The sequence below is a fragment of the Archocentrus centrarchus genome, chromosome 19, assembly GCF_007364275.1.
Source record: "Archocentrus centrarchus isolate MPI-CPG fArcCen1 chromosome 19, fArcCen1, whole genome shotgun sequence".
In the NCBI taxonomy this organism is placed as follows: Eukaryota; Metazoa; Chordata; class Actinopteri; order Cichliformes; family Cichlidae; genus Archocentrus; species Archocentrus centrarchus.
This window is the reverse complement of record NC_044364.1, coordinates 23,907,331-23,923,493: the sequence shown is the minus strand read 5'-3', so window position 1 is coordinate 23,923,493 and position 16,163 is coordinate 23,907,331. Positions and strand designations below refer to the sequence as shown.

Here is a 16,163-nt window from a genome sequence, read left to right as displayed (position 1 = left end):
AGAAGCTACTCATATCCATCCAAAGCTGAAACAGGCAGAGCTGCTTTCACCGATCATATACCTTGTCAGGTACAGTATTGACTGGATAACAATCATTTTTTTATGTTCATGATATTAAAAGTCCTAATCTTGGTAACCAGCAGGTTACCTACATCTGCCTAGTAAACGGTATTTAAACCTTTGAACTGCGTCATAGTCCCATTTCTCTTTCTTGTTGTGATTCTTTTTCATATTTTTTGCTTTAAAAGCGTTTCTGTTGTTACACCTGGCCGCGTGCGGGACAGAGGTGGGACCGTTCCCGGAAATGGCAGGAGCTGCAGGACAGCGTCAAGTTGTCTGCAGTTTGCGCAAACACCGCCGGAAATGCTGGGGTTTGCGTCTGTATTACAGCGAAGCTTAAAAATGAATTGTCTGGCTAAAACGCCACAATATATTAAATGAACTACAGCAAAAACAACCCCCCAAAAAGTAACGTAACCACAAGTGTTTTTCAGTCATATTACCGCGGACATTCTTATTTTGAAATCTGAAACCGGAAGTTGTGTTTGAGACGTGTGCAGCTCTTGCTACAGGTCCACCACTACTGCTTTACCAGAAAGCAAAAGGTGATAAAATAACGTAATTTGGGGATGTAACATATTTGTCAGCCAACCTGTGTAAGGTTTTCAAAGTTTTCTGTGTGTGTTGCCCAGTGTTGTCCATGGTGCTGCTGTAAGGAGTACAGTCTTGTAAAGGTGAGTTGTAGTCGGAGCAGGAACTACTTGTGGCGCATGAGAGTGAAGTTTTGGTGGAGCACGAAGCTTCAGTACTTTGCTAGCTAGTAGCTTACCTTTCCTAGCTAGCTAAAGTAATAGAGCGTTGGCCACACCAAAGTAACAAACCTAACGTAAACTCACCGCCTTTTCATTCACTGTACTCACGTCTGTTCAGCGACGCTCGCGTCATGGTTACAGTTTCAGTTTTTCAGCGAGCCGCTTTGAATGTACAGTGAAGTTAGCAAAGCTAAGCTATCTGTTAAACTTCCCTGTTCCGCTCACTGGTCAACAGTCAAGGATGTATGGCTGTCCGTGTACCGTCACTGCACTCCGTTTCTCAAAACAAACACTGTGGTTCATTAGTTTGTTGGTACAAATGTCACATTGCTTCGTAATGCCAGGCAATGAATTAGTGATGAAGTAGTCATAGCGTTTCTCAGAGACTTCCAGTCAGTCTGACAATGGATTTGGGGGAATGAGTTGATATTGTTTACGTCTAGGAGGAAAATTATGGAGTCATAGTTTTTACTTATTATCCAGCAATGATTTCACAAACTAGTTCGCATTTGATCTTTAAGACACTGCAGCTGTGATGTTAGCTTTGAGCTGTGATGTTACCCTGCAGCATGTTCAACAGCAGCACTGAGAAATCTGGAATCATGTAGTCAGAGCTGCTATGCTGGGCAAAGTTAACTTTTTGAGCGGTACCACATTTTTTTGTAATTTTGTGTCTGTACACCACCACACTGGATTTTAACGCAGATTTAAGTGGAGATTTAAGTGGAGACTTTCAGCTGTACTGTTCAGGAATTGCAACATTTATTTATACATAGTCCCCCATTTTCAGGAGCTCTTAAGTAATTGGACATTTTACTGATAAGCAGTCTCATTGCCAGAGACCCGTTCCCTCATTATTTCTTGGCAAATTAAGCTGATATGGAGTTCAATGCTGTTTTGAACTTACTTTTGGTATCTTTACACTGGAACTCTCAATATCAACTCCAAAGAGATGTGGATGCAAGTGAAGGAGGCCATCATTAGGCAGAAAAACCCAGATAAACGTATGAGAGAGACAGGAACAACTTTAGGAATCTGGTGTATTCTTAAAAAGAATAAATGCATTGGCCAGCCTAGCAAAATGCTTGGTTAAGCAAATACCTCTTCACAACACCAAACCAAGCCAAAAACTCTCTTGAGGTAGGCGAATCATTGTCAAAGTCTAAAATCAAGAGGCACTGCCAAGAATGTAAATACAGTGGATTTACCTGGTTATACTCAAGAATAGAAAGACCAGATGCTGCAAGACTGCTTGTACAGGACTTGACCATGCAAATGGATAAGCAATGAAAGCATACTGCAACAGCAATCTAAGAGTGTCTAAGAAATGTGATATTCTTCAATGGCCAAGTCAGTCACTTGATCTCAACCCAGTAAAGCATGCTTTTCAATTACTGAAGATAAAACTGAAGACAGAGACACCCACAAACAAGCAGCAACTGAAGGCATCTGCAGTAAAGGTCTGGCTCAACACTTGGTGATGTCCATGGCTTCTAGACTTAAGCAGTCATTGACTGCAAAAAAACGTTCATCTAAGTATTAAAAATAAGTCTTGTGTTCAAAATTATGTCAGTTTGTCCAATTACTTTTGAGCCTCTGAAGATGGGCAACTATGTAAAAAAAATGGCTATGATTCCTAAACAGTTAATGCAATACTTTTGTTAAACCCCTTGATTTAAAGCTGAACGTTATTGATTTAAAATCCACTGTGATGGTGTACAGAGGCAGAAAACAAAGCATGTTTAATTATCCAAAAATTCATGGACCTGACAGAATGTGATCATACTATTTGTTTATTATCCTAATCATCTTGTTCTGCATATGTTTTGCAAGCCCAAAAAAAACTACAACATATACACCAGTATATATATGTCTGATAGAACAAAATGCAGAAGACAAGAATGATGGTATCAGTTGATACTGTTTGCATGCGGAAGCTTGTATTCAGCTCTGGCCCTTTAGTAATCTACAGAAGGAAGGCACCAAGACCAACATTTGATCAATATTCCAACTGTTGGCCATCAAGCCTATTGTGAAATGAGATGACATTCACCATTTGCTGCAGCCAAAGTTTCTCTGTTCTGTCCCATAAATTTTGCAGACATTATATCAGGTGTTCACTTTCATAAATTTGTATAATTCAGCGTGATGGAAAAAAGTAGTGTTTAATGTAGTGCTGAATGGTATGACCAACAATTTTTACTAAAATACATATAAAAAAAAAAGATTCAAACATGAAATCAACCAAACAAAATAATCTAGGTGGGTGCATAGTCGGTTGTAATGTAAAGTCATCTGCTCAGAGCCTCATGCTCACATGATGATGAAATACACAGTACTTGGACCCAAGTGAACCCTAATGGATTTGCAGATGTGGAAACTGTAACACACCCATTAATCATGTTCTTTTTTTAAATTAGAGGTGAGGCCACTTTCTGTAGTTCAGGCAATGTCAGCATATTGCTTCTTGGTGTCAATACTTTCGTAACAGACCTGTCAGCAGTTGTGAACAAGTTATACTAGTCACCCACTATTTAATTTGAAGATTTCCTTCTTTTTTGGCTCTGAGAAATCAGTTGCCTCCTCATCTATAGAGACTCAAAGGAACAGGTTTTGGTTTGTATTTATCCCACCTTCATCTTTCTTTACCATTGGGTTTCTTACAGTTTTTACTGTTCTCAGAGGACTCTGTGTTAATAACGGGAATCTTCTGTCATTATTATTGCTGTTCTTTTCGTTCTCTTATCCATCAACCTGGCTTTGTTTTCCTGCCATTTCCACAGGAGGACCATGGCAATGTGGATCCAGGCCCAGCAGCTGCAGGGTGATGCCTTGCACCAGATGCAGGCCCTGTACGGCCAGCATTTCCCCATTGAGGTGCGGCACTACCTGGCCCAGTGGATTGAAAGCCAACTCTGGTATGCAGAGTAGCATCATTCACAGGTTGGAGAGGGGACCTTGATTTTGTCTATGCATTCTTTTAAATGTTTAAAAATAATTGTGCTATTCACAGGGACTCAGTGGAGTTGGACAACCCAGCGGAAGAAACCAAAGCAAAGCGTCTGCTGGATAACTTGGTGGCTGAGCTGCAGAGGAAAGCCCAACTCCAGGGAGGAGAGGATGGCTTTCTGCTCAAGATCAAGCTAGGTCACTATGCCAGCCAGCTAAAGGTATCTGTTAAATACAAGAAAAAACCTATAATGTTTTAGAACTGGAACATTTAATTCAATTCGTTTTTTATTTATTTAGCGCCAAATCACAACAGTCTGTATTGTAATGTAAAGAGCCTACAATAATACAGAGCAAACTACATTTATCCAAACATTTTCCTTGTATATCCTGAGAAAGCTTATGCTGACATTGTACACTTTTCACGCAGCCACTACAGCTCTGACCTTAGACCCAGGGTAACGTTCATTAAATTTCACAAAAGCAGTAGGCAACTTGCCATGAAGGCAAAAGCGCCACTCATCTCTGCACTAATGTCTGTTTTCACTGGACAAACTGCTTGATCACACAATTTTCTACAGGTTTTTCAGACATATATCTAACACACGGCCAAGGAACCACCCTCATATTGTGATGTCTACATGTGAGCTTGGGTTGTAGCGCATTGTATGCATGTGTGTGCATGCATGTGTGTGCGTTTTTTCCTCTTTTACTGTGTATTTAAGTTTTTAGGTTGTTGTGTTTTGAAGTTGTCAGTGTGTATGTTGAGAAATGTAAATAAACTGTTTAAATAGCAGTATCCAAAATAAAACCTGTATCAGTTTTATAAAAGCAAAGACACGAGTCAGCTACACAGAAAAGACATCCTGATGTGATTATTATGTGTCTGTGTGTGTTTTGCAGAGCACTTACGATCGTTGTCCTTTGGAATTGGTTCGCTGTATTAAACACATCCTGCAGTCAGAGCAAAGACTTGTTCAAGAAGCTACAAATGTAAGTCTTGAAGGAATTGCTGATGTGGTCGTGCTGGATGTTCTTTATGGCTGTGAAACTTGTTTGGACTTGGATACAGTTAGACTATCAACAGGCAACACTTTCCCACTGAGGAAACAGTGAGTGATGCTTTTTCTGTGGACTGATCTTTGAAGTTAAGTGAAATTTCACTTTTGGGAAAATAAAATTCGATTGAGTTCTTGTCTTTTGGACAAGAAGATGATTCCTTGAAATCCCCCCAAAACATGGACACCATGTGTGAAATGTTGTAAATGTGCAGAAAGTTTTGATTATGTGAAATCTTGCTGAAACATCACTGAGGTGTTACAGTCCAGAGTAGGGCTGCAACTAAAGATTATTTGGTAGTTGAATAATAATTAGTCAACAATTATTTCAGTCTTACCTCACCTGTTCAAGCCTGTTAATATCACCTTGTTGTCTCTTCTCACAGTTAAAATAGTGATCCATAAAAATACGAGTTTGAAACTAATCAAATGTATTTTTAACCTTAATGTGACCATTACAATAAATATTAAATAAACAATGCATATTAAAGTGAAGGCAATTTTTATTTTTAAATGAAAATATAATGTGCAAATAAATAAAAAATGGCCTCTGTCCAAAAGTTCAAATAAGGCTTCAAATTAAATCAAAAAGATTTTTCCATGCAAAACAACTGAAAAGTTTGCAGATGATTCAGTTCATGAAGAGATTTACTACTCAGAATGAACGCTAATATTAATGCCAGAAAAAAATAGGAGACAACATAGCTGCTCCTATTGTGCTTCACTCATTAGCTAACATAACTGAAATGGTGGCATTTAGCAAACATCATCATTTCCGGCAGGTAAACTAGCAGAAACATTGCTGTACAAACATTAACAGGTATCAGCGACGCACTAACTCTAAAAAGTACCCATCCAGAGCTGACAACACAGCTCCAGGGTGCCTGCATTTTAAACCATAGACATATACCGGTACTCTGCCTGGCCAAAAAAAATTCGCCACATGGATTTAACTAAGTAGATAGGTACGAGCATCCTATTGGATAATTACTGCATGGACGATTATCTTTCAGCTGGCAACAAGTTATTTAACCCCAACTGGTGCGACGAGTTGCTTCTCATTTCTTAAACAACCATGACACATCATGTGGTCATGGAAAAGATGTCAGTCTGTTTGAGAAGGGTCAAATCACTGGCATGCAGAGAAAACATCTAAGGAGATTGCAGAAACTACTAAAATTGGGTTAAGAACTGTCCAACGCATTATTAAAAACTGGAAGGATAGTGGAGACCCATCATCTTCGAGGAAGAAATGTGGCAGGAAAAAAATCCTGAATGATCGTGATTGGCGATCACTTAAACGTTTGGTGAAATCAAATCGAAGAAAAACAACAGTAGCACTCAGGGCTATGTTTAATAGTGAAAGTAAGAGCATTTCCACACGCACAATGTGAAGGGAACTCAAGGTATTGGGACTGAACAGCTGTGTAGCCTTAAGAAAACCACTAATCAGTGAGGCTAACCGGGAAAAAAAAGGCTTCAGTTTGCTAGGGAGTGTAAAGATTGAACTCTGGAGCAATGGAGGAAGGTAAATGGTAAATGGACTAGTTCTTATATAGCGCTTTTCTACTCAGTATGAGCACTCAAAGCGCTTATACAACACGTTTTACATTCACCCATGCACTCCCATTCATACAAGCACTTCCATGTTTTACTAAGCTAAGTGCTTTTAATTAGCTAACATTCACACACATTCATACTCCGACGGGACGGTCGGAGAGCAGCTTGGGGTTAAGTATCTTGCCCAAGGATACATTGGCATGTAGCCCAGAGTAGCCAGGAATCGAACCACTGACCTTCCGATCAGTAGGTGACCTGCTCTACCTACTGAGCTACAGCCACCCCAAGGTCATGTGGTCTGATGAGTCCAGATTTACCCTGTTTCCAGAGTGATGGGCGCATCAGGGTAAGAAGAGAGGCAGGTGAAGTGATGCACCCATCATGCCTGGTGCCTACTGTACAAGCCTGTGGGGGCAGTGCTATGATCTTGGGTTGCTGCAATTGGTCGGGTCAGGAACATTATGTGCTCAAAGAATGAGGTCAGCTGACTACCTGAATATACTGAATGACCAGGTTATTCCATTAATGGATTTTTTTCTTCCCTGATGGCACGGGCATATTCCAAGATGACAATGCCAGGATTCATCGGGCTCGAATTGTGAAAGAGTGGTTCTGGGAGCATGAGACATCATTTTCACACATGGATTGGCCACCACAGAGTCCAGACCTCCACCCAATTGCTAGGCATTGAATATGTGTATGTTTTCAACACTCAAGCATTGCTGCTGTGGAAGAAAAGCTCTGCTTTGCGCAGTCTTGACAGACCCAGTGAACCTAAACATATTTTGAAGGTGCAATGGGAACGCCTGGCAGACGCCCCAGTTCGACAGAACTTTGACAGCATTCCAAGGGTGGCTGAGGACACTGAGTCCTAATGGACCATGTTCTGCACCTCCATTGTTGAGGCTACTGCTCAGAGCTGTGGCTGCAAGGTGGTTGGTGACTGTCGTGGTGGTAATCCCCGAACCAGGTGGTGGTCACCAGAGGTGAAGGGAGCCATCAAGCTGAAGGAGTCTTACTGGGCTTGGTTAGCCTGTGGGACTCTGGAGGCAGCTGACGGGTACCGGCAGGCCAAGTGGAACGCGTCTCGGGCAGTGGAGGTGGCTGGGGAGAGGGAGGTCTGGGCTTCTCTGATCAGGCTGTTTTTTATAATAGATAAAAAATTTTGGAGCACACAATTTTTCATTATTTTAAACCCTAAACATCTGAACTGTCTGGTGTCTAGGCGAGCTGTGGAAGTGGTGGCCAGGCCATGGACACGCTATCACAGCGCCACCAGCAGATCAACCAGGCCTTTGAGGAGCTCCGAGTGGCCACACAGGAAACTGAGAATGAACTGAGAAAGCTGCAGCAGAGCCAGGAATATTTCATCATCCAGTACCAGGAGAACATGCGCATCCAAGGTGAGGATGAGAAAGACACAAAAAGATCATGGATGCAAATACACACACCAGTACAACCTGAGACAGTCATTTTTGTATTTTAATCAGTGCACCTGGTGGGTTTTCCCAGAAAACCACAGATAACGTAACTGTCTTCACAGTCCCCACACTGACCGCTCACTGCAGTGTTTGATAATGTTCCAAACAAGACTGTTGTCTCTCCTTGATTAGACTACATGTGCAAAAATTAGTTTTTCGTTTGTGTTCAGTAATTTGCAATCTAAATTCCCAAAAAAGTTGGAATGCTTTGTAAAATGTTTAAAACAAACAGAATGTAATGATTTACAAATCTTATTAACCCACATTTTGTTCACAATAAAACACAGAAAACATATCAAATATTTAAATTGAGAAAATGTACCATTTTATGAAAATATTAGCTCATTTTGAAGTTGATGGTAGCAACGTGTCTCAAAAATGTTGGGAAGCGGGCAACAAAAGGCTGGAAAATTAAGTGGTACTAAAAAGAAACAGCTGGAGGCACATTTAGAAATTATTCGGGTTAATTTGTGCTTGTGGCCATACCACCATGAGCACATCTGATCTTGTCTTATCTCATAAGGTAGGCAGGGTCTGGCCTGGTTTGTATTGGGATGAAAGACCACGTGGGAATACCAGGTGCTGTAAGCTTGGGGATTTTGGTGTAGCTCAGGAGGTAGAGTAGGTCATCTACTAATTGGAAGGTCGGTGGTTTGATTCCTGGCTGCTCCAGTCTGTATGCCAAAGTATCTTTTGGTTAGCAAGATACTGAACCCCAAGTTGCTGTCCAATTGTTAATAAAATATGTGTTTATGAGATTTCCAAACTATTGCATTCTGTTTTTATTTACATTTTACACAGCATCCAGATCTTTTGGAATTAGGGTTGTAAATTCACTTAAATCTTAAACGAGCTTTCAATAACTGAGCTGCAGCAGGTATGTGGAAACATAGGTGGCTGCATCAGGTTCAGAAGTGCATTTTTTTACGGAGCAGGGCTGTATGTCTTGATTAACAGCAGTCATGTTTAAAATGGTGTTTGTAACATCTTACTTACATCCGCTTACATCCTACTTTTTGCTTTGTTAGCCCAGCTGAGCAGCTTGTCTTCACTGCCTCCAGCTGAGCGCACCCAGCGGGAAACCACCTTGCAGAGCAAACGAGCTACTGTGGAGGCCTGGCTCACCAGAGAGGCCAGCACACTACAGAAATACAGGCTTGTATGAAGATATAGAACATACGGTTAGGAATAGGTATCATCAGGTCTCACTGTCTCTCACTCTCACATATTCTCATGTTAGTAGGTACACCTTTTCAACTGTTTGTTAAAGCTGATATCTAAACAGCCAATCATAATGTAGGCAATAATTTTTATGTGATTATTAGAATATCATTAAAACACACCACTGAGTACACCCAGGCTCAAAGGTGGAGATGCTAGCATCTGGTGACTCAGATGTAAACTAATGATTCCACCGGAGCACTCGATATGACAGGAAGAGCAAACAGTGGAAGGAAATTACTGATGCAGTTACCTGATGGAAAACCAGGGCTTTAAGCAGCTGGATAAAAAGCTCGACTTAAGATATAGCATCCCAGGTAGAAAATATTTTTCATTATGTGACAGTATTGTGTAGTTCCTGAAGAGTTACATGGTTAAGTAACTCAGTAGATTTACACTTCAAATTCAGAAGAGTGTCATCAGTGACAGTAACTTATTGGAGAAGAAGGATGGAAAATACCCTTCATTTACTTCCTTATATGCTGCAAGCATTGATGAAACATTGTTCAGTACTTTTTCTATATCATCAGAAATATTGTCATCACAAAATTGTTTTGAAATATTGTGCTATAATTAGGCTATGTTGCCCATCCCTAGTGTAGGCATGGTCAAGATGATCCATTGAAGTTCAAAGCAAGTATCAGAATGGAGAAGAAAGGTGATTGAAGTGACTTTGAACATGACACGGTTGTTGGTGTCAGACAGGCTGGTCTGAGTATTTCAGAAACTGCTGATCTACTGAGATTTACCCCACACACTCCAGGGTTCCCAGAAAGTGGTCTGAAAAAGAAAATATCCAGTGAGTGGCAATTATCTGGACAAAAGTGCCTTGTTGATTGATGCCAGAGGTCAGAGGAGAATGGCCAGACTTCTTTGAGCTGATAGGAAAGCAACACTAACTCAAATAACCACTTTGTACAACCAAGGTATGCAGAATAGCATCCCTAAAGGCACAGCATGTCAAACCTTGAAACAGATTGTTTATAGCAGCAGAAGACCACATCAGATGCCAATCCTGTCAGCTACTATTTATTGTATTATTTTATTGTTGTAAAATTATAATGTTTTGGAAACAGGGCTCTCTTGCAAATGAGACACTGAGTCTCACTAGGACAAATAAAGGTTAAATTAAAAAAAAAATAAGAACAGGAAACTGAAGAAACAATTCAGACAAGCTCATCAAAGTTGAACAATAGAAGATTGGAAAAATATTGCCTGTCCTGTCCTAAGTCTCAGTTTCTGTTGCAGCATTCTGATGGAAGGGTCAGAACTTGGCATTAGACATAAAAGCATGGAGCATCCTGCCTTTTATCAATGGTTCAGGCTGGTGATGGTGGTGTTATGGTGTGGGGGGATATTTTCTTGGCAAACTTTGGGCCCCTTAGTACCAACTGAGTATTATTTACAAACAGCCTACCTGAGTGTTGCTGTTCATGTCAATCTCTTTATGACACAGTGTATCCATCTTTTAATTGCTGCTTCCAGCAGGCGAATGCACCATGCCACAAAGCACAGATATCTCAAACATGAACATGAGTTCACTGTACTAAAATGGCCTCCACAGTTACCAGATTTCAGTCCAATAGAGCGCTTTTTGGATTTAACAAATCTGCCACAGCTATGTGATGCCGTCATGTCAGTATTGGACAAAATCTCTGAGTATTGTTTTTAGCACCTTGAGTCCCTGCCACAAGAAATAAAGGAAGTTCAGAAGGCAAAAGGGGGTTCAACCTGTTATTAAAAGTGAAACACTTCCACTATCAAGCCCTCAAAACTTTTACACACAAATGGCCATTGAAAATGAGATGTAGCTGTTAAGCTACAATCCACTGATGAAGCTGTGCCTGCTGCTTGTCTAAGGACAAAACATGAACATTTCAACAAATGCTTAAAATCCATTCTGTGTTCCAAGTTTTTTAAAAAAAAGACTTATTTCTATAACAGTAGTGAGTGTTACTTTGGTTTGAAGGTGAAACATTTTGAATTTGACAAATCCCACCAGCATCGGAGCTGGGAGGCTGTGCTCAAATCTATGAGCAATTAATAAATAAGTAGAAAGCAACCTGTATTGATTCTGATTTACACAAAGTTATCGCCTGTTCACTGAGACCATTTCTGATGAGGCTTCAGAGAACAGTTGATCACCTGAAGGACCAGGTGTATCTCTCAGGTCCCGTGTCAGTTCTTTGCTGGATTTTTTTTTCCTATTTCTTAAGGACATGATTTTCAGATACTGTTGATCTGCTGTAGCTTTTTTTTTTAGGCCTGACTCTTGTCCAGTTTCCTCTCTCTCTCTCTTTTTATTTTTACCTTCAGGCTAAAGCTCTACAAAATAGGGGAGACAAATTTTTGAATTTGGACTTTTTAGATTTTTTTTTTTTTAATGAATTTTTAAAAATTTTAAATATTGTACATTGATGTTTAACTTTAGTCCTGCCTACTCCCTTATTCCTTGGCCGACTCTTTTGAAACTTGGTATGAGCATTCAACATGTTAATGAATTTTAAGATAATGTTTTGGATTTTGCATGTCTTTGCATCTAGGTTGAATTGTTAATAAATTTCAGTTGGCTGCAGTTCAATGAAGAGCCTTCTAACAAATATTCAAAGCCCCCCAACCTTACAAATGTCCACCTTCACATAGGCACACCATTGCTGAGGCACATATTAATCATCATTGAATGGATGAAAAAAAAACTACACATGAATGCTGCTTGGCTAGGGAAGTTGTGCCTTTTGCTGTGCCTCTTGTTTGATCAGCTCAGTGATGGTTGAGCTACAGCTTAATCAGTTTCTGTTCCAGTATATCACATATTGTACAAGTAAACATTTTACAGTGGAGCTCTGTATTTTTAAGCTTGAATGATTCATAGGTCATTTTAAGTGGATTAACGAACAGAAAATGGTTCAAGGACTGTATTGAAAATGAGTTTAAAAAGAAAATGAGTGAAACAGCATCCATTATTTAAAGAAAAACTTTGAAAGACTAAATAAATTTGTTTAAGACCACTAAAAAATTACAAGTGTAGCTCCTTTAGAAAGAAAAAATAGAAACAAATGAGGGGTAGCTCAAGACTTTTGCACACTACCTTAAAGGACACAAGCGTGTCATGTTAAACTGTAATTCATAGTTACATATTTTGTATGCAGCTGTTTCTCAGTGTGTTTCTGTATTTTGGCAGGACCTGGCAGAACAGCACCAGAAGACCCTGGGCCTGTTGAGGAAGCAGCAGACTGTGATCCTGGATGAGGAGCTCATTCAGTGGAAGAGGAGGCAACAGCTGGCTGGCAATGGGGGTCCTCAAGAAGGGGGACTGGATGTTCTTCAGTCCTGGTATATATTGGGAATTTTTAGATTGGCAACTTAAAGATATAATTTTACCTAGCTCAAACGGGTGTTTTTGTAATATAGTAAACTTTTCACTAAAGCACTGTCTTGGATACAACACAAATATAGAAATATCATACAAGCTTTAAATGTACTCACAAAAAAGTTCCCAGTGAATGATGGCACTCTTATTTTCTGTTTTCCTGCATTACTGCCTTCCCTCTCTTTGTCCTCCAGGTGTGAGAAGCTGGCTGATCTGATCTGGCAGAACCGGCAGCAGATCCGGCGCTGTGAACATCTTACCCAGCAGCTTCCTCTGCCAGGCCCCATGGTAGAGCTGCTGAGCAAACTCAATGCTGACATCACTGACATAATCTCTGCCCTGGTTACCAGGTGAGAAGTAGACTGTGGCTCTTTAGTCTTTATAGTCAGCTTCTCTAATCTGGTTTTCACCTTTGCCACAGCTTAAGTATGCAGTGTAGTTTGCAACTGTACTGCAGAATAACCACACAATTACATCAGAATTGCATTGTCAAACAAAGCTACATTTCAGTTTCACCTCTCTTTGGTTGCTTTGCTCTCTTCCTTTCAGTTTTTCATCAGCACAAACTTTCTGTTCCTCCCTCCAGGGAGTTAGTAAAGCCCGTTCACCAAATGTTTTACCTGTGTTCAGCTCAAGTTGCCAGATAGGTGCCCATATGAATCAAAAACAGAAAACATCTTTGCATTTGGGGTGGCTGCATTTGGGGTGGCTGTAGCTCAGGAGGTAGAGCAGGTCACCTACTGATCAGAAGGTTGGCAGTTCGATTCCTGGCTGCTCCAGGCTGCATGCCAAAGTATCCGTGGGCAAGATAGTGAACCCCAAGTTGCTCTCTGATGCAAGTGTTGGTTTGTGAATGTTAGATAATAAAAGCACTTAGCTTAGTTAATCAATCTTGTATGAATGAGGTAAATGTAAACATGTTGTATGAGCGCTCTGAGTGCTCAGACAGAGTAGAAAAGCTCTATATAAGAACTAGTCCATTTACCATTTAAGCTCAGCCCATTTCTTCAGTAACTAGGTTTATATGAACACAAAAAACCAAAAGGAAAGTAAAGCGAACATGCAGTATATCAACAGTTACATTAATTTGGTGAGAACATTAAATAATGAACATTTAAAAGAACAAGTTTAACTTTCTTTCCTCAAAGAAATATTTAGGGAAAGTCAGTGGCTCTTAAAAGGTCATATTGCCTCATATTTTAGTTGGTAAGTTTGTGGCATATATAGCAAAGCACCTGTCTGTTTTCTTGTTGTATAATCTGGTCATAAGGAACTGATTTGGTGTGTGTGTGTGTGTGTGTGTGTGTGTGTGTGTGTGTAGAGGAGGTGGTGGGGATTCAGATGTTGTGTTATTTATTTCATGGGCCTCACACATGGATGGAGCAAAATGAACTGCAAAAGACGAACCCCACTGCTGTGTTTTACATAAATGCATGAAATTTTGGGCACATAACAAGATGCACAAAAAAGCCTCTGGAACTATGCAATAATCCCAACAGGAAGTCTGCCAAGTAGTCTGGGTGCTGTTTTGCCATTTTTAGGTGTTAGCACTTTAACAAACTGGGGATTTAATGGGATCAGCTTCATATTTGGCCAGTCTCAACTACAGACTTTGATAAATTGCAAAGTGTGAATTTTCAGTGAAGGCCGTGTCTGTGTCACCATGACGAGTTTCAATCATTAACCATGACATTTTCATTTTTTTTTTTTTAAAGCCTGTTATTCTGTTTTCGCAATCGGAACGATGATCCGAATGGACTGATGTACCAAACATATTTGCTTTTACAAGAACAGCTCTATAAGTTTTCTATAGCTTATTCCTGTTAATGTTTGTATTTTTATGTTTTTATTTATGCCAGGCCTGACAGGCAATAAGGAAGGAGATAGAAAAGAGGGATGAAAAAAAGGGGGGGGGGGGTACTCGAAGAAAAGTAGATGTATATACACACACACATACACACTGTTTTGCTGTTTACAGTAATGTGTGTGTATGCGCCTCTGTCATGCAATGTACTCAATGAGGGTAAGAAACTGCAACCATGACCCCCCCCCCCCCCCCCCCCCCGCCCCGCCCCGCCCCGCCGACCCAGAGGTGAATAGGAAAGGACCCAGGGGACCCAGGCCATTATTATCATCTTATTTCATCATTTGTCAGTGACTTAGTGGCTTTCATGGACAGAATCATAGTCCACTTTATGCATATTAAGATAGTGTCACTGTGACCCTATCTTAATATGCATAATACTTAACATCGTCTCAGGAGAAAAGTGGTGACCATCATGTTGTTTCTCTTCTCGACAGCACCTTCATCATTGAAAAGCAGCCACCCCAGGTATTAAAAACCCAGACAAAGTTTGCAGCCACAGTCCGCCTTCTGGTGGGTGGGAAGCTCAACGTCCACATGAACCCACCTCAGGTCAAAGCTGTCATTGTTAGCGAGCAGCAAGCCAAAGCTTTGCTGAAGAATGAGAGTACACACAGGTGAGGAGCACAAATGTTTCTGGTAGTACTTATAGATGGTACTTTGTTTGATAATAAATGGCACTTAATTAGTTGATTGATAGCTGCTCAACACATATTTGTCATAGTGGTTTTGTCATCTTTGAGGTTGGTGGCTTTAAATCTTGTCCTCTGAAGATGAAGACACAGCCAGCAAGAATATATTTAATCCTTACTTTCTGCTTTTTTGCCTGGAATAGTGAAAGCAGTGGAGAAATCCTCAATAACAACTGTGTGATGGAGTATCACCAGGCCACTGGCACCCTCAGTGCACACTTCAGAAATATGGTAAGCTCTTGCTGTGTCTTTATATAAACACGGTACTATTTTAAAAGTCTTAGCAATAGAAAAAATTAAGTTCACAAAAACATGATTTCCTTATTCTTAGTTCAGCTAACAGATGTATATAATGTTTAATCTACAGAACTGTGCAAAAATTTCTGTTTTAATCCCCTATCTTGCTTCTGAGGAGCCACACTTGTAATTTTTTATTTATTTTTTTTAAGCATTAAAATAGGCTTTTTTCTTATTATTGCTATTATATTTTTTTTATCAGTCATTGATTGGCTGGAGAAGTATTCCAAAAGCCTACTTAAAGAAATGATAAGACAGCAGCCTCAGAGCGTTCAGGCTCTGCTGAAGCATAAAGGCTTTCAAGTTTGCTAGAATTGTACAAACCCTGTTTTTGCCTTATGTACTCTATCTATATACTGTATGTACTCTTTCCATTTATGTCTGCATACATTTCAATAAATCATTCTCCATATAAAAGAAGCTACTTTCAGCTGTTAATGAGGGGCTGCCACAGCAACTTGGCAGTGTGATTGTATATAGAAATGGAATATTCCACTTTGACAAAATGACAGAATAACAAGAAAATTTAGTGTATTATAAGAGACTGACAAAGCAGTTACACAATTATTATAATGGGGTAATATGTTCTTATTTTTGTGTGTGTCACAGTCATTGAAGAGGATCAAACGTTCAGACCGTCGAGGTGCGGAGTCGGTGACGGAGGAGAAGTTTACAGTTCTGTTTGAATCCCAGTTCAGCATTGGGGGCAATGAGCTGGTCTTCCATGTCAAAGTAAGCAGATGTGATATCTGATTATTTATACTTGGATTAGCAGTTGAATTTCACTGGTTAACCTGCTTGTTTACTGAACAGTCAAATTTACTGTTAGACTAGACTCCAGTTGTAATTTTATGGCTTA

General features: G+C 40.1%; 1 protein-coding gene across 2 annotated transcripts in view; it reads left to right on the top strand.

The window, feature by feature from the left end:
• Positions 1 to 532: 532 nt before the first annotated feature.
• LOC115797858 (signal transducer and activator of transcription 5B-like) overlaps positions 533 to 16,163 on the top strand; it is a 29,150-nt gene continuing 13,519 nt past the window's right edge. The window contains exons 1-12 of one of the 2 annotated variants that reach the window (XM_030754387.1): positions 533 to 605; positions 693 to 734; positions 3,596 to 3,730; positions 3,826 to 3,982; positions 4,665 to 4,754; positions 7,605 to 7,782; positions 8,889 to 9,019; positions 12,263 to 12,414; positions 12,646 to 12,801; positions 14,753 to 14,932; positions 15,151 to 15,238; positions 15,914 to 16,036. In XM_030754387.1, the coding sequence (XP_030610247.1) occupies positions 3,603 to 3,730; positions 3,826 to 3,982; positions 4,665 to 4,754; positions 7,605 to 7,782; positions 8,889 to 9,019; positions 12,263 to 12,414; positions 12,646 to 12,801; positions 14,753 to 14,932; positions 15,151 to 15,238; positions 15,914 to 16,036 (1,383 nt within the window). In that variant the 5' untranslated portion in view covers positions 533 to 605; positions 693 to 734; positions 3,596 to 3,602. The remainder of the gene's footprint in view (positions 606 to 692; positions 735 to 3,595; positions 3,731 to 3,825; positions 3,983 to 4,664; positions 4,755 to 7,604; positions 7,783 to 8,888; positions 9,020 to 12,262; positions 12,415 to 12,645; positions 12,802 to 14,752; positions 14,933 to 15,150; positions 15,239 to 15,913; positions 16,037 to 16,163) is intronic. The other variant, XM_030754388.1, reaches the window with a different exon arrangement.